This window comes from Camelus bactrianus, chromosome 9 (genome assembly GCF_048773025.1).
Source record: "Camelus bactrianus isolate YW-2024 breed Bactrian camel chromosome 9, ASM4877302v1, whole genome shotgun sequence".
In the NCBI taxonomy this organism is placed as follows: Eukaryota; Metazoa; Chordata; class Mammalia; order Artiodactyla; family Camelidae; genus Camelus; species Camelus bactrianus.
In genome coordinates, this window is record NC_133547.1 from 70170284 (window position 1) to 70195490 (window position 25207).

Here is a 25207-nt window from a genome sequence, read left to right on the forward strand (position 1 = left end):
TCCATCCTCAAAGCTTCACTTGAAACAACCACTGTCTGCCCTTCAAAAGCAAGGTCCACAAGATTTGGGGAGGCTGGTAGGAACAAGGACATTCCATTAAGCTAGCGTCACCTTGGTTGGGCTGTGTTTGTGTTTGTCTGGTGCCTTTCCAGGGAAAAAGGAAGTAGGAATATTGAAACCAAACTTACCTGATGTAACAGTTACACCAAAGGCTGACAACGCCCTCTGGGAATTACTACATCATATTCAGGGACTGAATTCAGAAACTTCAAAGGCCACGAGGGGACTGGCAGCTGTGTTATCAGAGGCAAGGGACACCCATGGCTACTGCTGTGGCCTTTCAAGCCCCAGCGTGAAGTTCCCTCCCTGAACGAGCCCGTCCAACTGTCCAAAAACAGACTCCCTGTCACTCCCCCAACACCAGTCAATGACGCTCTCTATTCCTGCTCACAGGATGTGTGTGCTTCAAGCTACTAATCTTCAGAAATAAAGCTGCTCCAGAACAAAGGAGCTTTTTGTTTGGAATTGCATCTCTTAGCCACACAAAAAAAGGGCAGCCTTGGATCTAACCTAGATGTAGAAAGATAACTGTGCTTCAGAGCTGGCATCTCAGGCTTCAAAACTCAGTCCCCACTAGCAGCTGTGAGATCCTGGCAGGTTGCCGAACTTCCTGGAGCCTGTTTCCTCATCTCCAAAGTGTGTGTGTATGGGTGGGGATGGGGGTAAAACAGAACCACTTCATAAAGTTTTGAAAATTAATAGGGCCCAATGCCTTGAGTGTCAATCAATAAAATGCAGTGTTGATTATCATTATTTTGATGATGACTGTTTGGCTTTAAGGAGGGAGTCTTTATAGAAAAAAGGTTTATAGACCCAAATGTTAGGCCACAAATTGGTTGTTAGTGTGGTCAAAGGTTGCTGGGCTGGTTACAAGGCTGGTTTATCAACTGTGTAGTTTAAGCTGGGCTCAAACATGGGTCACTTATCAGATAAACTGCTGATTAGCAGATGGCAAACAAGCCAGTTGGCCTCAAACCTGCTTTAGAAAATGCTCCAAGTATGCTCCCCCAAATGCTGAAACGTGATTTTTGTCATTTAACCAAGGTTGGGAAAATTTTTTCTTCCATCGAATTTCTGGGGAATGCAGGTTCTTGAGCCTCACCCCAGACCCTGATCTGGAAGGAACTGAGGAATTTGACATTTTCCACAGTCCCCTGGGGGTTCTGATGAAGGTGACCCTCTGACTGAACTTTGGCTCGTCTCAGGGCTGAAGATCAGCAATGCAAAGATGCAGCTGCTCTGCCTTCCCAGTGGAGCTGGCTGGACAGCTGGGCCCCTTTGGGCACCAGCTGTAGCTGCCGCCACCAGGTGGGACGCTGTGCACAGGCGTCTCCTCTAAGGTGACCGGACTCCAGATTATTTGTATCAGAGAACTCCACAAAGGCTGGTGGGTGGGGCATTGGTTTCCCCTATGAGGTCCAGGGGTTGGGGGAGTGGGAGAGGTGCCAGCAGGTGGTCACCTCCCAGGATGAAATTCCTCATCTTGTGGCTTGAGAGACTCATTTTAGTGGCAAATAAATTTAGAATCATAGCATGTTAGAGTGATGGAGAATCTTGGAAATAATTTAGTTTAACTCTTCTCTGTAATCAGGGAAACCAAGGCTCAGAGAAGGAGGGTTACCTGGCAAAGGTCACACAGTGGGCTAATGGCAGAGACAAAATGCAAACCTGTTTCTCTGAACAGAAGTGGCACTCCCACCCCCTGCCCCAGCTAGAACACACCAGGTGCCACACCCAGGGAAAGTCGGGAGCCATCCATCTTGCCCCAACCCAGTCCGCACCCAAGCTAACCTGGCCCCAGGAACATTCTCTGCAAGATACTGGCCAGAGTCTTAGAGATAAACCTGCTTTTCTTATATCACAGTCCCCACATCAAAGGAAACATGACACACTTTCTTTGCACACAAAAAATCATCTCCGTAAAACTCCCAGGAAGCATGCATTCAGGCAGAGCCAGCTTCGTTCTGTTGCCATACCACCTGCGCGCTCAGCCCCACACTGAGAAGGGGCCCTGGTTGGGTTTAACGCTCTGCTGTCACTATCTTGACATTCTTTTTTTTTTCCTTTTCTTTTCTTTCCCATCTTGACATTCCTAATCATTTTTGAACAAGGGGCCCCACATTTTCACTATGCTCCATCCCGGTTTCAGGATACAAACAGGTTCCACCGGCTTCTCAGCCACCGGCTGTCCTGCGGAATCCGCAGGTGACTTGCTCCAGGAAATGTCAGTTACTCCTCGTGGCAAAAGCCCCCACGTTCCCTCTGAACCAGGCCTCTCAGGTGGCCTGGCTGACCGTGTTCTGTCTCCTGGCCTCAGAGAGAGCAGGGCCACCGTGAGACTCTGTGCCACTGTCAGTTTTCGCCTCATCTTCCACTTACTCAGCCTCGGCCAATACCCACCAGTGGCAGCTCCTAACCAGACACAGGCGGCAGCAACGGAAGCCCGAGGGTCTGACAGGCACGGAGCCTGGAACAGCCGGGGCGGGGCGGGCCTCTGCTTCCACTGCCCAGACCTGGCACCAACATCAATGGGGATGGCTGATGGCCAAAGAGGGCTGGTGATTCCCAAACAACTAGGAATTGATTTTCTTCTGGAATGAGCTCAGTTCCCTTTGCCAAGCCAAGTTTGGCAGGAAAAAGCAGCAGATAAGGGAAAAGCAGCGGTGAGGGGCGTCCGTGAGGCCTGGGACACAGGGGGCCCTAGATCCCTGCCAGCTGGCATGCAGGAGAGGGGCAGACACAGCCCCGACCACGTGCTGAGACGCCACCTGGGCTGCGCTTATGGAAGCTTTGGGCCCTTCATTCTCACAGAGAAAAGCTCGGGGCCTCAGAGCTGACACCCTTGGCCTCATCGACAGGCTTCTCCTCCCACAGGGCACTACTTACATGATGACCAGACCGGCGTCTCGGGAGTAATCCAGCAGAATCTCGTTCAGCCTCACCTGCCGAAGGGACTGGGCGAGGAAAAGCCACGTGGTCACTGCCCACATCCTCAGAGCAGTCCCCACCAAGCCCAAGGGCCTCTTTGAACATCTCAAATTGGTATGTTGGGTGTGTGGATAGATCCCCCTAAATGACTACAGACTCTCCCACCTCTGATAAGATCACTAAGTGCCAAGCTCACCCCCTGGAGAAGCCTCCCCTGGGTGTTTCCCTCTGGACCTTATCACTGCGACCGGCGGGATGGTGTGGGGAGGGGGCACCTCCTGGGGTGTCAGGGGAGCTGGGTTCCAATCTCCGCCCTGAGAGTTCCCAGCAGAGAGAACCTGAGTAGGCATCTCGCTCCCTGAGCTCCACTGTCCTCATCTGTGAAATGGGTACAATGATACCTCTCCTGGGGGAACTTGGGGTGGCCGGAGTGAGATAATCTATGCAAAAGCATCAAGCAGAGGGGAAGGCACTTGATAAGGTGGATCACTCCACCTCCCTCAACACAGTAGGCAAGAGCCGTGGTCACGACACTTTACTCAGCATTTTCCAAGGAGATGAGCTAATTTGTTCAGAAATGATTGACATTCAGGGTCTGAAGGTGGATGAATACTCCATCTGAGAGAAAGGAAAACTGACGGGAAGTGAGATCACCTAGATTAGAGAGTCCTGAGCACACACTGTCAACATTTTGGGTGGAATAAATCTTCATTGTGGGAACTGGCCTGTGAGGTGTAGGATGTTTAGCAGCAAGACGAGCCTCAACTCGCTAAGTGACAGCAATCCCACCCCTCAGTGGTGACAACCAAAAATGTCTCCAGAAGTTGCCAAATGTCCTCTGAGGGGCTACACTGCTGCCCAAGGGAGAACCACTGACTTGGAGCACACAGGTCCCCAGGCCCCACCTTAAAATGGCCATGGCAGCCCCCACTCTCCTTTAGCCCTCCTTAGGGTCCTAAAGATGCCATCTGGGAAGGGGGTAGGGTCTACAGCTAAGGGGAGAAGGAAGAAGGTCAGCCAGCTTTGTTGGCCCGCGGGACAAACTCTACCTTGACCTTCACCACTTGCCTTATGAATCCCTTCCTGCAGGCATGGAGGAACAGAGGAGGAGAGGGAGAAGGACTCCAGGCAGTCCACCGCCATGGCCGGGGGTGACTCAAAGTGGGCAGGGGGACCAGGCTCCCAAACCAAGGATGGCTCGGAGATCAACCACTGGGTCACTCGTCAGCCCGAGCATCTATGGCTTGAGGATACATCAGAGGCTTGGGGTGGGGGTGGGGCGAGTAGAATTTAGGGTCAAGGGGAGGGGGTTAAGGAAGCTCAGGATAGATGGGGCCCAGGCCTTGACCCAGGGGACCACCTTGACCCATACCCCAACCCAGCAAGGCCCTTTTCTCTCCCGCACCTTGATTCGATTCTTGTTAATCTCCTCATCTGAGATCTTCCAGGGGCAGTCCTGCCTCATCTCGGTGACAGTGGCCTCATCCTTGAAGCCATCATTCAGGCGGAAGGGCGCAATCATGTCCTCAAACCGCTTGATGCTGGAGACAGAGAGAGTGGGTGAGACCACATGGCACTTCCAGGAGAACCAGGTCCTCGGGGAAGATGGAAGTGGGAGCCACAGGGACATATTTCAGGCTGAAACCCTTTCTGATGCTGCTGTTTACATCAGCGCAGCTTCCATGTTGAATGTGGCACTGACAGCTGAGTCTGACTTTCAACAAAACTTCACAGGTTGTCCACAGCAACCAACTTGGGATCTACCTCCACCCACCTGGCCGTCCCCCAGGTATTTACTGAGCACAATCCTGTGCCAGGCTCTGTGCTACACAACAGTGTACAAACCAGAAGACGTCCCCCATCCTCACAGAGTTCACAGTCTGCTGGACAACAAATAAGCAAATAAATACAGATCAAAAGTATTATGTAAAGGGAGGGTATAGCTCAGTCCTAGAGACATGCTTAGCATGCACGAGGTCCTGGGTTCAATCCCCAGTGCCGCCATTAAATAAATAAATAAATAAGTAAGCAAACAAAAGAAACCTAATTACCTCCCACCCCCCAAAATAAAGGAAGAATCTAGACTAGACTGTAAAAAAAATAAATGAATGAGTAAATAAATACATAAAAAAGAAAGTATTATGAAGACACAAACTAAGTACTGGAATGGTGAATAACGGGCAGGGAAGGCCTCCTTGGACCCAAAGGAAGCCCATCCTTCCAAAGCCAGCTATGCACAAGGCAGTGAGTGCTAGAGCAAACAAAACTGAAGGTGCAAAGGCCCTGAGGCAAAAGAACGTTTGGATTGTTGAGGAGCAGCAAAGGAGCCTATGCAGGCAGAGAAAGGAGGGTGCAGGGGAGAGTGGAGGAGGCGAGGACAGACAGGTAGGCCTTTGTGATATGCCCTGAGCAAGACAGGAACCTGTTGGAGGGGTTTCTGTGTGATCTGACTTACATTAGTAAAGATAGAAATTTGGACTGGTCAGCATTCAGATGCTGAAGCCATGTGGACAGATGAGCTCACTTGAGGACAGAGTAAAGAGCAGAGGATCCAGGGCTGAATCCCAAGCAGGTGAATAGGTATAAGTCAGGTAAAGGAGGAAGAGCCAGTGAAGGAAACAAAGAAGGACCACTGAGGTAGGAGGAAACCAGGAGAGGGCAGTGTCTTGGAAGCCAAAAGAAGAACCGTTTCAAGAAGGATCACTGTGTCCAATGGAGCTGAGAGGCAGAGAAAGATAAGGACAGAAGTGGGCTCTGCAGATCTGGTGCGGGGGTCACGGCCGACGCTGGTAAGAGTGATTTCAGTGGAGCAGTAAGAGTGATTTCAGTGGAGCAGTAAGCGGGGAGCTGGACTGGATTGAGCTGGAGGACGAGGGCTGGGGAGGCCACAGAGAGTACAGCATCACTTAGAGAAGGTTGGCTGTGCAAGGGAGGAGAGAAGTGGTCCAGGAGTGGAGGCAGATGTGGGGGCTAAGGAGGGGTTTAAAGGTAAGAGGAGTGGGATGGGGTCCGCATGTTGGCTCGTGCTGCCCTCTCTCTTGGAAGGTCTTCCCCCATCTCTGTTCATGGCCTTTCTCAAGGTTCTGCTCCTCCACCAACAGAGACGACCCTGTTCTCTTTTGCATTCTGGTCCATCTCTACAGCATTTGATGGCTCCTAACATGCTCTCACCTGCATTTAAGCAGGGATAAACCCTGCAGGGCAGGGCTGCAATGTCTGCCCCTGATGCTCCAAGCACAGCCCCGAGTAAACAGTAGGAGTCAGTATCTCCATCACTATGAAATAACTCCTTTCTGTTTGATCTCCTTCGCTCTCCAGGTAATGGGAGATATGAGGGAGAAGTCAGGGCTAAAGAGGTCAAGAAGGACCTTGCTTTACTGAGAAGACAGAGTCCTGGAAAACCTCATGTAGACAGATCTACATATAGCAATCTTATTGTAAATGTCTTCTTTTAAGAATACGAAATTGAATCACTAGGAAAGTAAAGCACACCTTCTAGCCCCACAAATGAGCCCTGTGACAAATTCACACAGGGGTTTGCTTCAAGTCTGCTCACTTGCCATTGCATGGACAGGCAGGGGGAGTGGTTGCCCAGACCATTCAACATCTTCCTCCCTCCGAGCGCCAGTGTGTTAGTATAACATCAAGGGCTGCAGCTGCCATGCTTCTGCCTCAGGGCCTTTGCACTGTCTTTTCTGTTTGCTCTGGCACCGCTCAGCCCTGTGGAGGGGATGTGCCTCTGTCCTGGCCCCTGAAAAATGAGCTGCCCCTGAGCCATGTATTTCAGGGTGTATGATTCTGCCACTGCTGGCCACGGCCAACTAGATCAAAGGTAGCCAAGAAACAGGCCTTCCAGTGACCTTTAACTTGGTCTGGCATGACCGGAGGAGCTGGGCCAGTCACAGTCCCTTTTTCAGGCACTTAAATTAGGCAATGCCTCGAGAAGGAAGAAGGCAGTTTGCAGCAGAGTTAGGACTTCAAGGAAAGGTCAAGATGCAGGGAGAGCTCAGAAGCCAGCAACAGGCAGAAGCCACAAACCCGGCATTTACTGACCGTTGACTCTGGGCTGGGTGCTGTGTTAAGGACGTTACATGGATTGCCTCTAAGACAGTGGTTCTCAGAATGGGGTGCCCGGACCAGCACTGGAGAGCTTGTTGTCAATGCAGGTTCTCAGGTCTTACCCTAGACCTACTGAATCAGGATCGTGGGAATAGGATCCCAAGCTGTGTTGATGCTGATGCTTGAGAACCACTGCTTTATGAAAGCACTCCAGGTTTGGAGGAAATTTAGAAAATCAACATAGGTAAAATCAGCCTTTCCTGAGGAGCAAGCAGTCAGGGCTTGTGAAGCATAAAGCCAGAGACTCCCTCAGCCCCCAGCTCTGTGGGCTGGGTGGGGGTTCCTGGCAGATGAAACACCGGCCTCTGCTCAAGAGGCAGAACAGCCACGATCTGCACCAGTTAGAGCCTCAGAAACACTCGGTCTGTGCAAAGCATGAATGTCAACATTCATCACCTCCAGCCCAGGTGTGTTTCCGGCAAAGACCAGAGCTCTGATATGCAAAGGACCAGCAGGTGGGGCGAGGGACGAAACACAAGCAAAAATTAACAGCTGCAAACTCTTCCACTTTCTTTCCATGCTTAGGTGGGAGTGGGCAGGACAGGGCTCTTGCCGTTGACTCTTCAGAGAAGAAGGGCCGACAAGCAGAGGGGTCTGCAGGGCACAACCCCCAATACAGAAAACTCACTGCTCAGCCCGCGGCTTCTGGTTGATGTCAGGAAGGACGTGAACTTCGTGGAATCCCAGCCGGAACTTGCTCAGCAGAGAAATGATTCTGGAAGATGGAGGGTTTTTTTTTTTTAATGTATTTATTCATTCAATTAATCTTTATTGAACATCTGCGGAGGAGACAGCAGCGAGCAAAACAAACCCTGCCCTCGAGGAGTTTAAATTCTAACCTGGGAGGGGAATAGACAATAAATGAATATTGATAGAGTAGGTCAGATGATGACAAGTGACATGGGAAAAGAATTGTTCTAAGTGTCTGGTGGCCATCTCTGGACTAGCGCAACTCGCATTTTAATATCTGCATACCTGCTGGAGACTTTGTTACAAAGCAGATTCTGATTCAGCTGGCCTGGGCTGGGTCCCAGGATTCTGCATTTCTAACAAGTTCCCAGGTGATGTGAGGCTGCAGGTTCACGGGCCACACTTTGAGAAGTAAGGGTCTAAGGGATGGGAGGGGAACTACAGGAAATTCCTCAGGGTGGCTGAGGAAACAGATAACACACATGAACTAAGTACATAATCAGGAGCAGCAAGCCAGACAGCCCAAAATGTGCATCCACAGGGAGGAGACGCCAACTGCGGTTTGCGGCAGTCAGGGAAGGCTTCACAGTGGAGGTGGCAATCTGGCTGGATGGTGAATGGTGGGTAAGACTATGACAGGCCAAAGAGGGTGGACATGGGTGTCCACATTCGAATAACCCAAGAAGCCTTCTAAACAATATACTTGCCTCAGTCCTGGCCCACCCATTGCATCAGAATCCCTGGGAAGGACATGGCTTTAATGATGCCCCAGGACTAGTTGGTGGGGAGTGAGCTGGAGGAGACAAGCCTGAAGGACCAGGCTTGGGCCCAGCCATCAAGCCATTGCTGATCCCTGAACTTGGGAGTGGAATTAGGAAAGCAGAGCTGTGGGCAGATGTCTTGGTATGCAGCATGGGGGTGGCAAGCCTGAGCAGGGCCTGGGCAGGAGGCAGTGCAGGCCTGGCCTAGGGTCACGAGGAAGGCAGAGGATGTGGCCCAGCCAAGAGTCAGCTGGGAGGCTGAGGAGATTTCACAACCTTTGCTTGAAAGGCATCCCGTGACCCTGCAGTGCCGTGGCCTTGAACTAAACTAAATCTGCTGGGCCCAGCTTTCAATCAGAGCTGAAACAGGAAGCTGAGAGGGCACAGCAGCCTTCACATGTGTTTACTGTTTGGAGAGCCTGGAGAAGCAGATGCTGCGTTCCCCAGGCAACGCTGCCAGCATTGCTGAAAAGGGCCCTTCAGCGGGGCTAAGGACAATGAGATGGGATTGTTGGTCACCCTTAAATCACGCAGGGGTTGACTCAAAAGGGGCCATTGGAATGTGGCTCTGGCCTAGGACTAGGGTGGCAAAGGCCACAGGGTCCTGTCACTGTGGTGTCATGGTGGGCACTAAAGGGTGAGCAGGGTTTTCTCTCCAGCTAATTAATTGCATGATTAATTAATTATGGTAAGCTACCCACCCCATCCTTCCCAGCCCATCTGCACCCTCCAGTGGTCCTCCATCCTACGACCTTCGACCTCACTTGACCTTGCTCTGAAGCAGCAGGTGGCCCAAGTCTAGGCACACATGTGCCACCTGCCCGACTCTGGCCACTTCCACACCCATGTAACTGCCTTACTATTTACTTCCTTCTCAGCTTAAATCAGCGCACATTCTTACTTAGATACATCTTGAAAGGAACTGTCTTATCACAGTTTAAACAGAAAACCAGCATCTCTTGCCAGAAAGATGTGACCAATAAAGCCAAATCGGTAGTGGGGGTGGCGGGTATAGATCTGTGGTAGAGCCCATGGTTAGCATGCATGAGACCCTGGGTTCAAAACTCCATTAAAAAAAAAAAGTCAGTAAACCAATGTCACTAAATTCTGGTCGGATGCCAGGCCTGCCCTCTCTTGTTTAGGCAGTGAGATGAGCATAAGTTCCCAAGCAGAGAATCAGCCACCGAATTGGAGTTAAAAGTCACTCCTGGTCACTAAAGCCACCTCTGGTCTCACCAGGGACAGCACCCCAAACTTGGGGGGACATTGCCCTGAAGGTTTCTAAGCTCTACGTCATTTCTGAGAAGGAAGGCCCTTCTCTAGCCTTCATTTCACATAGGTTTCTCTCCTTGAGATGTGTGGTTTTGAGCTTTAACAGCCCTCCCTGTCATGACTGGGACGAGTGCACGTGCATCTTATTCAAGGGGAACCGGGCACCAGAACAACTTCTGAAAAGGAGAGAAACCTGTTCTGGCCCAGAGCTCCCTCACCACTGCTGTGACCTGAGAGAGGTGAGCCCTAGGGCAGTGGAGGGGAGCGTGGGGGCAGGTGGGCACACTGGGGAAATGCTGGGATGGCGCTAGTCCCATGTGACCCGCCTTTGAGCTCCCACTTACGCCTTTCTCTCCTGGTCCATCCTGTTGATCTGGCCTCCCACGAACACGCGGATCTTGCATTTGCTCCATCTCTTCTTGCGACCGAGGAGATACGGGATGAGGAGGGTGAGGCCTGGCAAGGAGGGTCCCAGGAGTCAAGAGAAAAATGCTTTCAGGATACAGCCCTCTCTGGGTTCCCGCTCCACTCTGCCACTAGCAAATGCCTTCCCCTCTCTGGACCTCAGTTTACCCACCTCTATAATGAGTGTGCCAGACTAAACCAGAGTGACATAGGGGCTCTGTAGCCTGGGGTTTATTTGACCTGCATGATGCTTTTAAATAAGTGATCTGGTATTTAATGACTGGGGGACTTCACATGGAAATCTAGATTGCTGTCACTGCTCACTGTGCAACCCAAAAATGACTTCACCACTCTGTGCCTCAGTTTCCTTACTTGTAAAGGGGATTAATAACAGTTCCTACCTCGGGATTGCATTAGGTTAACCCATGTAAACACTTAAGGTCAAGCATATAGGAAGTGCTCAATCTATATTATCTCTATTAATAGGCTATATCCCACTGGAGCAGAACATTTTCAGTCTAGGACCCTATCCAGGTGGGAATGATAAGGTTGAGAGTCATAAGTTTTTTTAAAAAACTGGGAGAGGTGTTTTTCTTGAGGAGGTGAATGTCCTCCAGCTTTCCTGTGTACCAGCCCATCTCTCATTTACGTCCTGTGCCTGTGACCCTGAAAGCCTTTCCAGTGTGAAGGTTCCATCTCATGTTGACCTCAGATGCTCCTAAAAAGCCCTCCATTTTATAGTTGAAAAGCAGGGGTACAGCCAGGCTCCCTTGAGCCCAGTGATGGGCCCGGGGTCCCCTATTCCCCTTTGCTGGGCTCTGAGGTCCCACTGGAGGCCTTGCTAAGAGTGGTCAGGAAGGGCAACCAGAGAGCAGGGTCATGGAGGGAAGCTGGCCGGGGGTGGGGGTGGGAGGTTGGGGTGGGGTGGGGTGGGGTGGGGGTTGGGAGGGTGGGGGAGCCAGTGGCCCTGGCTGACCTCCATCATCGAACAGCCAGTAGATGTCAATGGTCTTCTTGCCCTGCTCTGATTGGAAGATGGTGCTGGCCTGCTCCTCCCACACCAGGGCCTCGGGATCCACTGCAGGAGCAGAGGGGCAGGTCACATCGGAGCAGAGCACATTTAAAAGCCTGAGTCTATCTGAAAACAGAATGAGCTGCCCTGGGAGGTGGTGGGCTGTCACCTGGGCTGTGCAAACAGTGGCTAGAAGCACCCTGCTGTGGGTGTGCACTGAGGGACTGGCCCGGAGCACCACCAACAGGCCCTCCTAATGCTGAGACTCCCAGGACATGCAGTGATGACAGGCGCCGCTCCCCTGCTCCCAGCTTCTCTCTCCTGGGATTCTGGTTGGCACTGGGGGGTGAGGGCCATTCTTTTAAAAACTCCTCTGTGCTCCTCACAAATGCACCCAGCTCCTGCACTCCCAGAGCATTGCTGCCCCCCCGCCCCCTCTTTTGAGTATGGCCAGAAGGACCTTGGAGAGGGTGGGACTTGGGCCCCAGCACTCACTGGGTAGGGTCCTATGATGCCTGGACACTGAATTCTCCAGCAAGGCTGGCAATCTTTATGCTGCCCCTCCCCCCACCCCGCTCCCTGTTACCTAATCCCAAGGGGCTCAGGCACCACTGTCACAAGCAAAAACCTCCTGCCTTTGACCGAGTTTCCCGTAGCCCACCACTAGCTGCCCCCCACGTTGAGAGCACCCTGAGCCTCCAAGTGGGGTGGGACTGACATGTGCCAGAGACAGATGACCTGGCCCTGCCGGTGCTGGCTTCCTTGCCGTCCTCCGCTGGGTCAAATACAGGGTTAACTGCAAAAGAGGGCGGGCTTTGTTCCCTGGCTCTCCTGCCTGGGGCTCTTCCTGGGGGCCTCCCTTACCCTAGGGAGAAAAATCCTGACTCCTCCGCTTCCACTGGTCTGGCCCCTGCCTATCTTCATGCTCCACCCCACCAGCTTCCTCTGCTGCTCAGACAGGCCACCCTCCTCCCCCGGTGGTGGGTGGGGTGGTGGGTGGTCCCTGAGCTGGGAGCACTCTTTCCCCAGCCCTCCCCTTCTAGCAGTCAGCCCCCTCCTCAGAGAAGCCCTCCTGCCCACATGCCGTGTTGGCTTCCTCAGGATACCTCAGCTGTCACTGCCTGAAATGACTCTTGGGTCCACGCGTTTCCCCCCAGAATGTCAGCTCTCCATGGACAGACTGTTTTGTTCCCTGCTGCACCCACAGCACCTAGAACAGCCTCTGTCAGGAGTGTGGTTGCTGCTGTGTGAACTCTGGTTGCATAAATGTTTGTTGAACTGCTGCTGGGTGCCAGGTATGCCCTTGGCCCTCCATGACCCAGATGAACAAGACTGAGGCTTGCCTGCAGGGTCCATAGCTCTCCGCTCCCTCTGCACAAGCCCCCTGTTTGTCTTCAAATATGTTATTTCTTTTGCACCTCTGAAAATTACTAATTCAGACACGTAAAACACATCCCTACTCAGTGCCCCAAACATGGTCTTGGAGACCAAAATGCCCAGTTTTCAAGGTTCTTCTGTGTGTGTTTTCATACTCCGGTGTCTTTTTTTTTTTTTTTTTTTTTTTTTTTTTTTGAGAGTTACGTTTTATTCAGCTGAAGGACTCGAGCTGGGATGACAGCCTCTCAGATCGCTCTGAGGAACTACTCCTCTGGTGTCTTAATGTGGCCCTGTCTTGCCCCTCTTCCTTTTTCCTGTCTGTCTTTATCCCACCTGGTTACAAAAGTACTCGTGATTTGGGGAACTCTGAGTTCTAGTCCCGGTTGGCTCTCAGCTAGAAGCGGACTCGGCTTCAACAGGTCACGTTCCCTTTCTGGACCTCAGTTTCTCCCTTTAGAAATCTGATGAGTTCTACAGGATCATAAAAAGCTGACTTTCTGGGAGTCTGTGACCTTTTATTCCTTACTAATTTCCCCCTCTCTTTCATCCACAACTTAAAAAAGAACTGGGTTCTAGAACTTGCTGGGATCCTGTTCTGATTTTGACAGGGGTGCCAAGAAGGTGGGCTGTGTACTCACTGTGCGCCTGCATCACCTTGGAGATGTTAAGCCCCTCACGCATCCTCATGACACACACACCATAGTTGAAATCAAAAGCATCACTGGGAAGAGAGGAGGTGGGGTCAGCCTCCTCCCAGGCCCAGCCCCGAGCCCCCAGCCCTAGGGGGGCCAGATGTCTAGAGTTGGCCCTGCCTCCCACCACAGCCTTCCTCCCCTCTGGACCTCAGTCTCCCCATCTGTCTAATGTGCAGGCAGAACTGGAGGGTCCCCCAAGACCTCTCTAGCTCTACAGTCTGTGGCACTAAGGATCCTAGTCCCGGTTCTGCCCCCAGCTAGAAGCGTGACACTGAATTGGTCCCATCCCCTTTCTGGACCTCAGTTTCTCCATTTAGAAACCTGATAAATTCTACAGGACCATCAATCAAAAGCTGACTTTCTAAGAGTCTGTGACCTTTTATTCCTTACTAATTTCCCCCTCTCTTCCATCCACGACTTTAAAAAAATGGGTTCTAGAACTTCCTGGGATCCTGTTCTGATTTTGACAGGGGTGTTAAGAAGGTGGAGTGTAGATTTCCCCTGTACTCGGGGGAAACCGGGTCGGGCCAGACTTGGAGTCAGGCCCTGTCCCCCTGACACATTTGGATAATCCTCACAGCTCTGCCAACAGAAGTAGGGATGGGAATTATTATCCCCACTGGACAGAAGCAAAACCCGAGTTTTAAGGAGTAACTTGCCCGTGATCACACATTAAGGAACTGGTTGGCTGGGATTAGAATTAAATAGCTGAGACTGGAAACCCTGAGGACAGGAACGCACAAAGGAACGTCCTCACTCATGAAGGCAGTGATAGGTTACCTCTGTGGAATGTCTAGAAGACTCTTTACTGCCTGGTTGACAAAAGAGCTCACCATTAGGGCTTGATCTAATAGGCTAAGCATTGCCCTCTCTGGACTCATTAATTACACATCTCTGGCACCAGCAATTTGGAGTTTTGGAAAGTTGAAGCTGGAGGGTCCTGGAGGGCAGGTATCCACCACCTCCTGTTGTAATTTTGCTGGAGGCAGCTGAGGTGCACTGCTCAGAGTCATACAGCTGATTCACAGCAGACCAGGAAGCAAGTCCCGGGTCGCCAACACAGCCTCATGTTCTTTAAATGCTCTTGCACACTGCCTCTCTCTACTACATCAACTCAGAAAAACAACTCAGGCAGGCATTCTCTGGAACTTGCCCAGCAAGAGCTGAAGGAGAAAGGGTTTGGAGTTAACCCTGAAATCCTCAGGTAGTTTATCTCTCAGTCCTATTCCCTAAGCATGTCACTTCCTTGGAGGCCTGGTTTCAATTCTGGCTCAGTTTTCACCTAAAAACTCACAATTTCAATTTCCCTGAAAAACTGGAATATCTGGCAACACTGTGCCCACATTTCTGCCTGGGCACAACTGGCTGGAGCCAAGTAACGGCTGTTCTCTTTAGTTCACCACAATCCCTCACTGCTCTCTAATGTCCCACTTGGCCCACTTCACTGTTACCTGCTTGCTCCCTGCCCATCTTGGTGTCTATGACTCATAGGTCAGAGTGGGGAACCCTTAGTCTGTCTGTCTCTTCCTCAGCTTTGGGCCAGTGGACTCAGCGTCTTATAGTATTGCTTCCTCTTTACTTCCCAAGGACTGGAAAACTCCAAAGGCCCAAATAGGGAGACCCCAGGCCCTGCCTCCCTCACTCCCTCACTCACTGCAGAATGCCGATGTAGTCTTCCACTGTGGCCGGGTGAGCTGACTGCCAGTTCTTCTTGAATCCGACCACCAGGATGTTGGGCTTCATTCTCCCTATACCTGCGGCCTGCCAGGGGGTGGGGGTGAGGTGAAGGGTCAGGCTGTGTGCCCACAGGGGCTCTGTTCTGTGACTAAGGTAGGGCTCTGACTCAGCCCCACCTGGCCTCTCCACATGTGCTGGGGGCTCAGGAAATACATCCCCCAGTTCAGGGTCCCGTCTACCTGGATACACCCACAAAAAAGGTGAGGCTCCAGCAAGTTATCCCCTGTGGCCTCTCCACACCGGGGCCAATGGCTGGACTCTCGCATCCCAGTCCTGGGATCATCCCAGCTCCTGCTTCTCTGGTACATTATTTCTTGTAACAAGGGACTTGGATTTGGATGTCAAGTTTGGAGTATTCTTGGGTCATCTAATCCATACATCTTTTCTATTTCACTTTTCTTTAATGTTTAAAATCTTTTTCTAAATTTTTGATGTGAAATTTACATAACAAAGTTAACCATGTTAAAGTGTATAATTCAGTGGCATTTAATACATTTACAATGTTGTACAACCATTACCTCGATCTACACCCAAAATACTTTTATACTCCAAAAAGAAGACCTCATACACTTTTTCTTTTTAATTTTGAGAAATACTGAAAACTGTTGAGAAGGATTTCCCTATGTTGACTCAGAATTAACAACTGTTATTTCCCCATGTATCCCATTTTACAGATGGGGAAATCTAGCAGTAAAATGAGTTGTCCAGTGGAATGTTCTAGAACTTGATCTGAGTAGCGGTTATGTAAACATTTATCAAATTATACACTATTTCACTTTGCTGTCTGTAAATTATATCTTTAAAAAACAACAATAAAAAAGAGATATGTCATTCAGTTTCCACACGCCTCCAAGTCAGTTTCCCTTGGTCCTGGGCACTTGGAGAAAGTGCCCTGAATCAGCACCTCTGGAGAGGCACGAAAGATGGGACTCCAGTTGTAGCCAAAGGGGCTTCAACTAGCCCTTCAGGGCATCCTACCTTCCAGATTATTGCACCAAGTAATAAGTCCTGGGGGGAAGCCCCAGGCCAACCTGCATGAGAATCTGGACACCACTGCGGAGGTCCTCGGCAATGACGTCGGAGTAGAAGGCCTTGATCTTCCTCTTGTTCAGCCACCTGGTATGCCCGTTGGCGATGAGCTGGAGCTCAGGCATCCTCTGTTTGTGGGGTCCCTGCAGGTCGTGGGGGCAGGTGACATCAGGGGCAGTGACATCAGAGATGTAGCCCCTCTCCTGCCCTGGAGGCTGTCCCCTGGGCTCAGCAGCACCCAGAGGTGCTGGTTTTCTTTTACAGAATTAGGGGAGGGAAAGAAGAGGAGGAGGAAAGGGGTGGGAGGAAGATGGATGGAGCAGATGAGAGGCAGGGCAGCGGGGAGAAGCCAGTGATAGGGACAGGGAAGGAGAGAGAACCCCCATCCCCATCCCCACTCCTCTGCTCCTCCTCCCACCCTCAGTGGACGAGAGGCTCCTCCAGGAGCACAGCCCCGCCCCACCTGCAGGGGGCACTCACAATAAGCACATGGCCACAGATCATCAGGCTGAGGTTTCGGGTGAAGGTACCCACAAAGTCCACCAGGGCTGGGCGGAAGTTGGGGGGCCCCGTGAGCACCAGGCATTGAGGGCTGAGGAAGGGAAGGGAAAAGGGCATGAGCCATCAGGACAGAGCCTGGAGTCTGGATGCATAATACAGGCACCCTGGGAGTTCTGCCACCTCCCAGGACTCCCTTTCTATACAAGTGAACCACCCTGTGGCCTTATCTTCCCATCTGTGACTCCAGGGCGACTTTTGGGGACCTCCCAACTCTCTTGGTGGTCACCACACTGGGTGTCCCTCACCCTTCCTGCTCAGGCCACCAAATGCTCCACTTGGGCAAATCACACTCTTGCTGCTCCAACTGGTAGTCCTGCTCTGGCCAGCCCCCAGCATGGTGTGAAAAGAATAAAGACTGCTTACGAGATCACTGTGTCACCTGGGTGGGTGAGTCAGCCTCTGGGTGGAGAGGCAGAGAGGGGTGTGGTTAAGGGCCAATACCAGACTCAGTTAGGGCCAGACAAAATTGGCCACTCACCAGCTGTGTGACCTGGGGCCAGTTACTTAACTTCTCTGTGTCTCAGTGTTCTCATCTGTAAATGGGGTTAGTAATTTCATATACCTCAGAAGGTTGTGGTGAGGCTATGTAAGGCACTTTGCACAGTGATGCAACATAAATAGAAACAGCCAATTATTAACATTATGATCCAGTGGGAAGGGGGTCCTGGGCACACAATTTTCCTCCACTTGGTTGAATCTTCGGATGTGGAACCATGGATACCAAAGACCAAGGTACTAGGCCTTTTTATACAAGAGAATTTGGCGTCCGCGGATGTTGGTATTTAAGCGGGGTGGTGGGGGGTGGGGAGGTGGGAAGCCGGAACCAATCCCCCGCAGATACCGAGAGATGACTGTTTTGCCCCTCGCATTTTGAAGAGCATATTCCCCTGTGGAAACCGAGGTACAGAGAGGTTCCTAGACTTGCTTGGTCCCCACAGGCAATCTCAACCCTGGTCTCCTGACTGCTGGGCAGTGCTCCTCCACCCCTGTTTCCTCTCTGAGAGGGGGTCTGCTGGTCAGGTGACAGGTCTTGGACTGGAGCTCCCAGAGCAGGGTCAGGGCAGCCCTGCATCCCAGGCAGCCCCAAGGCTGCTCGAACTCACCGGTAGTTCTTGATGTGGTCCTCCACCTCATTGAGACCCACTGAGTAGCTCAGGGCCAGGTTGTAGGAGCCGGCCTGTACCGAGGAGCCCCAGTTCACCTCTGAGGGTGGGGGGAGTGCAAGATTAGAGGTCTCGGGAGAAACCAGACACACAGAAAGGAGGGAATGTTGGCCTTCTTTAGGAACCAGGCACCCATGGGATCAGATAGACAGCCTACAGATCTGTTCCTAACCTTTGCACATACAATATGGCGACACATTTAAAGGTTACAAATTGAGTTATTGAACTGTACAAAATATTCTCCTCCCTTGACAAACAGACCTCCACAATGATCTAGAAGGCCAGGTCAAAGTTTAGAATTCTAGGCTTTCCTGAAGTTCTGCATCCCACCTCCTGACTGCTGTCACCCCTGGGATCCTTGCCTACGTGCATGGAGACACTCCTGCCCATGTGTCCAAGCTTTGTCCGCCTGCTCTTCAGTCAGGCAGCCCTTGGTCTGGTGTGCATACCAGCGGGCTGGCCACACTCAGGAGGAGGGACCTGGGCAGGCAATTCCAGGGTCCTGGGTGTCTGGAAGGTGGTCTAGAAGCGGAGGTGTGGGCTCTGAGTGAGCACATTCCCACAGACTCCTCACCCTGTGGGAGGGATGAGGCTGGAGGGTCAGAGCAGGGCCCTGGAGAGCACAGAGCCCGGTGCAGGCCCTCTAGCTGAGCTGATGGGCAGGACAGTTTGACAGCCTCAGGGAGAGAAGGGGCACCTGACCCCCTCAGCAGCCTGAGACCGCACACCTGGCTTCTTGTAAATCACGTAGAGCAGGAGGAAGAGGACGACGCCGATGGCAATGAGGGCCGCCCACCAGGTGAGAAGGAACATGATGACCACGGAGATGACCGCTCCAAACAGTGCTGCCCACTTGCTGTAGTATCGGAATGAGGGTCTCCACCCTGTGCGGGGGGGGCACAGGTCAGTGGATATGCTCAGCATTCTGGAGCTTCCTCCCGGGCCAGTGCAGCCAGGCAGGGCCTGGGTGACAAGGCCCTTAGTGCCCAGGGCTGGAGTCCCAGCCTGTGCCCCCGACTCCAGTAGGGCCACACACCTGCCTTGGCTGGCATTCTGCCATGTAAACAGGCTGCACCACAGAGGAGGCGTCCAGCTCCAGCCAAATACGGCCGCAGGACGTCTGACCTCAGCAGCAGCACTGGCTTCTGTGGCTTGCATGGGACCGAGGGGGTGAGATGGACGGGAAGGACATGATTCTGCCTGACTCTACACATGCAGGTCATGCCAGAGCCACCCCACGGCACAACTCCAAGGCACCGTGGCCCATGGTCTAGGGAAAAGGAGGCCTGGGGACAAGCCCATGGCATTTTGGGCTAATTAGAAAAAGTCTTCCTCAAACTCTTCACTGCCATCTGCCAGAAATTTTTCATAATAAACATACAAATCTATGACATCTATGAGTGGGGCCCTCTGGAGTTGTGCAATGTGAAACCTGCAGCGGCCCTATCTGTGACTTTGGCAATTCTCTTCCCTCTCTGGGGAGTCAGGCTCCTGACTCATGTAAAAGGCACTAGAAAAGTCTCTGCACACCGTAAACTGTATGAATCCACATACAGTATACACTGTAAGTGCTGGATAAAGGATAGCTGTTATTACTATGATTATGATATGAATGGTCCCTTTAACTGATGTCAGTTTGAGAGGTGACCTTGGGCTGCCCACCTGCATCCATGCTTCCACTCCCTCCTCCATATCCCAGCCCTGGCTGCCTCCTCCAGTGGAGGGGTGAGGGGCTAGCTTACCAGGTGAGTTGGTGATGGAGGCATGGAAGCAGCTGAAGTTGATGAGGGCGTAGGAGCACAGGAAGAAGTTGGAGATGATGGGGGCGATGGTGTTGAGCTCAGCTTCAGGGACCCAGGGGAGAGAGGAGACACTCTGTTGGGCAACTCCACCAAGGAGCCCCTGGTACCCTCCCTCACAGGGTAAGGGGACCCCAGACAAGCCAACAAGGCTCAGTGTGTCTCAACTTTCTCATCTGTGATGTGGGGCCATCATTTTATACTCTCAAAGGCTTCTGTTTTGTAAACTGTAAACTGCCAGCTTTTAAGAGGACAGAAAGCAGTGTGAGAGTAGACCCTGCCAGGCTACGGGATGACCAAAGACGGTGGGCTGCCACAAATCACAAGAGATGTGTTTTACAATGTGACCTAAAACACAGGTCATTTGTTATCTGAAACCTTGAGACTGTATCGTGGTTTTATCAGCAGTTGAAACCTGCTGTCACAGGCCCCTGACTTTCTCACAGGCCCCCTGCCCCGCTGCAACCCCAGCACCCCCAGACACACTTTTGCACATGAATCCTTGTCTCTGGGCCCGCTTCTGCGGGATCTCAAAGCAAGACGAGCACCTCTTATGTGCCGGGCCTTCTGTACGTGAGTCAGTTGAACCCCCAGAAGAACCCTGCCCCAGGGCACCTAAGATCATGATTCTCTGTCTGAAGCCCAGTCAGAACCAGGTAAAAAGGACATTAAATCCGAGTCAGGGGTGGACTGCAGGGCGAGCAGGGAACATCCAGGAGCACCAGGTCTCACTAGGCATTTCCATCCCCTGGGGGTGGCCCTGCTGCCTCTTCATCTGGTGCAGGATCCAGGGGTACCCAGTGTCCAGAAAGGCGCACTTGAGTGGAAGTGACTAGACCAGTAGGGTAAGCCTCATGGGTTGGTGATGGGGGGAGGAAGCTGTCTCGCAGCCTGGGGAGGTTCACCAGCAGCTGATCCCAGCCCCATTCCTGCATAGAGAGCAGGGGCCAGGGGTCATTGTGCCAAGGCACAGCCACTACCCTTGCTTGGTGTGGCCACCTCTCTCCTAGCAAGTTCCGCTTCATTGGCTAAGTAAATCAGAAAGAACTGGGGTGTGTGCACACATGAGTGTGTGTATGTGAATGTGTGCATATGTGTGCATATATATGTGTTCTCTTCCTGCCCATTGGTGACACACCCTCTGTGCACTACTGCTCCCATTTTGCAGATGAGGAAATTGAGGCTCTGGGTAGTGAAGTAATTTTTCCCAAGGCACACAACTGGCAGTCAGTCACTAACTGATTAACTGGAATCTTTCTCCCAGGGCATCCCCTACCTTGGAACCCAAGGCTTCTAGCAGCTCAAGATCTGAGAAATGTGTTGGGCTAGTTTCTACACCTACAGAGACAGTGATCCAGTTGTTTGTATCTGTTCCTGAGGAGGAGTCAGTCAGCTTGTCCTTTGCTCCAAATGTGTCCTGGGGGCTCATTCAGACCTGGGGAGGGAGGTCTGAGCTCTAGGACATAGGAATGCAGAGCCAGGAATAGTGGGTAGAGTTCTGACCCGTGGCCCTCACCAGGAAAAGTGTGGCCCTGGGTGCCCCTCAGCCTCTCACCGATGATGATGAAGGCTACAGCGATGGCGTAGGCCAGCAGGTAGCCGCGCACTGGCTCCTTGTTCTTGCCGTAGCCTTTGCCGAAGAAGCCGATCAGTGGGTATAGCTGGTCCAAACACAGGCACTGGGGGCACAGGACGACTCGCTCATCCCCTAGCCAGGACCTGCCCCGTCCCCTCCCCTGTGGCCACCTGGACCCCAGCCCCTCCTTGCTCTCTCTGTGACCTCAGCAGGGCACATCCTGATCTGGGTCCTGGCTTCTGTCCCTGTGAAATGGGCATAATCGCCTGCCCTCCCCACCTCACCATGGAGACAGCAAAAGGGCAAAAATGAGAGGGACCAAGCGCATTGGAGTGAAACTGGGAGGGTAGGTTGCAGACAGGATGCTGCACAGGGAACGTGTGGGGCAGGAAATGTGGGTTCTCTTCACAGCTCACCGCAGGAAGGGGGCTGCTTCCTGCAAGAGCTGGCTTTACCAGCTCCTTTTCCTTCAGTCTAGACGCTGGGTCACATGACATCTCCAGGCCTTCGTAGCAGTCACCTGGGCCTCCTAGACCCTCCCGACCCCTCACCTGGAAGACTTTGGCGGCAGAGACGAGACAGGCCAGGGCTGAGGAGAGGGTGGCCCCAAAGATGCCAGCGGTGATCAGGGGTGCAAAGCCTGACACCATGCTCATGGTCTGCAAGGACATGGGGTTCAGGGTCCCATAGTGGGGGGCTGGACCCGGAACCCCTACTGGGAGTGCCCCCTGCAGGCCAGAGCTGGGTCTGGAAGCTTCCACCTGTGTCTGCAACCCTCACTGGGCACCCAGTGCCCATAGGGGCAGGAACTGAGCCCAGGGACCTTTACCTGAACCTCTGTCCCCAAGCCTCAAGCCAGACCCCCAGACCCTGTGCACCCCAGACTGTCCCAGCCTCCACCTGGCACTCCCTGCGGGGGCTGACTTCCTGGAAGGGGCCGCGCGTACCTGGTAGTAGTTGATGAGGCCATAGCGGCAGCTGTGCTGCTGGGTGCACTCGGTAAAGTTCCAGCCGTAGCCACAGGCCAGCCCCTCGCAGGCCCCCGAGCCAGGAGTCACCGTGTCATTCAGGACCCCGGAGGCGTCGCGAACCACACAGGCACCTGAGGAGGCAGGAGGGTGTGGGGAGGTCTTCCTCCCCTCTTCTCTGCTCCCCTCCCACCCGGAAAATGCTGGCCACCTCTGCAGAGGGCAAGATGCTGCTGATGGGCCAGATCTTTCTTTCCTTTGTAGTAATAATAGCAACGCTATCTATAATAACCACAGGGAGAGTAGCTACCATGCAGGAGCGTTTCGGATGAGCCACGCCCTGTGTTAAGTACTTCAACACTCCTGGGAAGCAAATATTACTATTACTTTTGCTGTCATCACTATTCTGCAGAGGCTCAGGGAGCTAAAGTAACCTGTCTAAGGTCATAATGTCCTCCTTAAAGAGGAATCCCAGGTCCCAGACCCTGAGCGGCTGCGACCTGACCCATGTCCCTTGGCCATCTGTGAGCAGCTCATCTCACAAGGTAATTACTAGGAGCAAGAGCATGTGTGAGGAGCTCAGTGAGAGGCAAGTGTCAACAGCCCAGGCCTGGGTCCAAAGCCCAGCTCTGCCACTCAGGCTGTGTGACCTTGGGCAGGTCACTTAACCTCTCTGGGCCCTTGGTTTCTCCTCTGTCAAATGGCAGAAATGACAGTGCCCATATTAAATGTAATAAGGCACGTAAAGGGCTGGGTACATGGTAATAAGTCAGTTGCTAGAATCATCTTCCTCTTCTTCCTCATCATTGTTTTTATTATTATTCGTAGAGTTGGAGCATGATTTTTTCCATAGGATTTTCACACCCTTGAATCTGTAACCTGAGGTATGAAGGGACCAGAGGAACCTGGGCTGACCCACTCCCATCTCCACCACAAACTATACCCCCATGAAGATGTTCTGATTGCTACCAAGGTGCCCCCCAGAATAGTTTGAAGCTCCACTTCCTGGAGTTGCCATGTTCTCAGGGCCCAGCTCTTCCTGTTAGATAGCTGAGCTGCACCCTGTTACGCCCCCCATGCCCCACCAGCAGTTTAGGCCGGCTGCTTACCAATGGTGGCCGAGATGGCCAGGTAGGAGACAGTGGTCCAGAAAATGGCCATGAGCGTTCCCTTGGGGATGGCTACAGCAGGGTCCTGGAGGAGGGAGGGAGACAGGACATCAGGGCAGGACTCCTCTCAGGCCCTGCCCTCATCACTCTTGGGGTGGGGCAGCAACCCCTGACCTTGGCTCCTCAGAGCCCCTCTCTCAGGGGGCGCTGAGAGGAAGGAACCTCGAGATTGAGGACCCACAGAGGAAGTCGGGACACAACCAAGGTGACAGCTGAGACCACATCCAAGGCCCTGGGAACCTGAGGCAGGGAGAGGAGCTCTGAGCAGCCCCGGCCTGGTCCTCGAGGACCCTTGGCCAATGCTTGCCAGGGCGGCAGTGAAGGGTGGTGTGAGGGTGGAGGGCTCCCAATTTAGCCTTCCTGGGGGCAATTTCAGGTAATCGCTGGGCAGCGTGCATGTCCTCCCACACCTTGGCCCCTCCAGGCTCACAGGGATGCTGGCGAAACAAATTAATCCTTGCCAAGCTCCTAGACCAGGGCCTAGCTCATTGCCTGGGCTCGCTGCCTATAATCACTATTTTGTATGAATTGATTTGTCCTATTCTACAGCAATAAATATACAGACAAGCCCCAAACTCGCTGCTTCCTATCTGAGAAAGAACTCTGCTGGTGTTTTCCTAGCAGTAATAGCAGACCTTCACACCCACTCATGTGTTTCATTCTTCCACGTACTTCCTCAAACATAGCTTCCTGAGAAGTGGCTGGGGCACCCCCACCAGCCAGGGAGCTGTAAGGAGGGCCCAGCTCGCCGAGCCTGAGGTGGCTCGGTCCCAACTACACACGGTCTACGGCCTCAGACTCACCCAATTCTCAGATTGCTTCTCTGCCCCCAACCCAGGGGTTCTCTCCCTACTTCTCTGCCCCGCAGATAATGTTTATAAAGAAGGAGGCACTGTGCCGGCCATGTGGTAAAAATGACATCAACTTTGACAACCAGCCCTTAGCATGTCCTCTGTGCTGGGCACTGTTCTAAGCACTTTATGTAGATTAGCATGCTGAATGTTCACTCACTCCCTATCCTGTGAAGCAGGGGCTCTGTGTGTCCCATTTTACAGTTGGGGAAGCTGAGGCCCAGAGAGTTTTAAAGGGACTTGCATAAAGTCCATATGAACAGGAGCTGTTCTTCCGCTGAGGATATACTGTTTCACGGGACAGGCAAGGGGCCAGATCCAGGAGGAAAGGGCCCCTTTAGGACTTGAGGGCATTTAGGACAGAAGGTGCCCCCCCCCCTCATCGCCCAGCTCTGAGACAGCTGCCCGGCCCTGACACCTGCTCACTGGGCCTATCGGTAACCTAAGAACGTGATAAAGTGTCTAGATAAATCCCTAGGCTATGATGATCCATAACTGGGCCGGGAGGGGAACTCGGCCATCTGAGCAGAAGCCTGAGCTCTACAGGGACCTCAGGGCAGGTAGAACAGGCCCCTGGTGGCTGCACCCCAGAGAAGAGAGAAAAGCTGGCAAACACGGCCCTCTCTGATTTCTAGGCCCCACTGTGCACCACCCAGGGGGTTACCCAGTTAGAGCCTGGCTGGGGTTCGAGATGGCTGCCAGTGCGCAATTCTTAATTCATTTAAGAAAATGCACCAAGGAGCACCTTTCAAGTAGGACTGGAGATGGAGGTTAAGGGTTCCCAGTACAGAGCCAGTTTCCTCACCATTCATCCTCACTTGTGTACCATCTGCTTTCATAACCTCCCACTGGCAAAGACTCCACTGACTTTCTCGTCTTTCAGAGCTCAGCTCCAGCCCAGCCTCCACTCAGAAGTTTTGCTGGAGCACCTGCCAACATCAGTCTGTGCTTCCCCCAACTTTACCGCACTTTGTACTTCTGCTCTCACACTTCCCATTTGCCACATCTCACCACGATACACTCAACAAATAGGCA

At 52.6% G+C, this 25207-nt stretch overlaps 1 protein-coding gene across 8 annotated transcripts in view; it reads right to left on the reverse strand.

Annotated features, from left to right (window-relative positions):
* SLC12A3 (solute carrier family 12 member 3) overlaps positions 1–25207 on the reverse strand; it is a 33486-nt gene that overhangs the window by 2023 nt on the left and 6256 nt on the right. For 4 of the 8 annotated variants that reach the window (XM_074370702.1, XM_074370701.1, XM_074370705.1 and 1 more), the window contains exons 9-25: positions 23262–23346; positions 22132–22286; positions 21736–21843; positions 21164–21287; positions 19552–19653; positions 18538–18693; positions 17750–17849; positions 16566–16677; positions 16088–16228; positions 14974–15080; positions 13263–13345; positions 11966–12043; positions 11212–11313; positions 10175–10286; positions 7736–7822; positions 4394–4529; positions 2947–3014 (exon numbers count right to left, since the gene is read on the reverse strand). In XM_074370702.1, coding sequence (XP_074226803.1) covers positions 2947–3014; positions 4394–4529; positions 7736–7822; positions 10175–10286; positions 11212–11313; positions 11966–12043; positions 13263–13345; positions 14974–15080; positions 16088–16228; positions 16566–16677; positions 17750–17849; positions 18538–18693; positions 19552–19653; positions 21164–21287; positions 21736–21843; positions 22132–22286; positions 23262–23346 — 1856 coding nt within the window. Of the gene's footprint in view, positions 1–2946; positions 3015–4056; positions 4232–4393; positions 4530–7735; positions 7823–10174; positions 10287–11211; positions 11314–11965; positions 12044–12067; positions 12458–13262; positions 13346–14973; positions 15081–16087; positions 16229–16565; positions 16678–17749; positions 17850–18537; positions 18694–19551; positions 19654–21163; positions 21288–21735; positions 21844–22131; positions 22287–23261; positions 23347–25207 lie in introns of those variants that run through there. The other 4 variants (XM_074370704.1, XM_074370703.1, XR_012509276.1 and 1 more) reach the window with 3 other exon arrangements.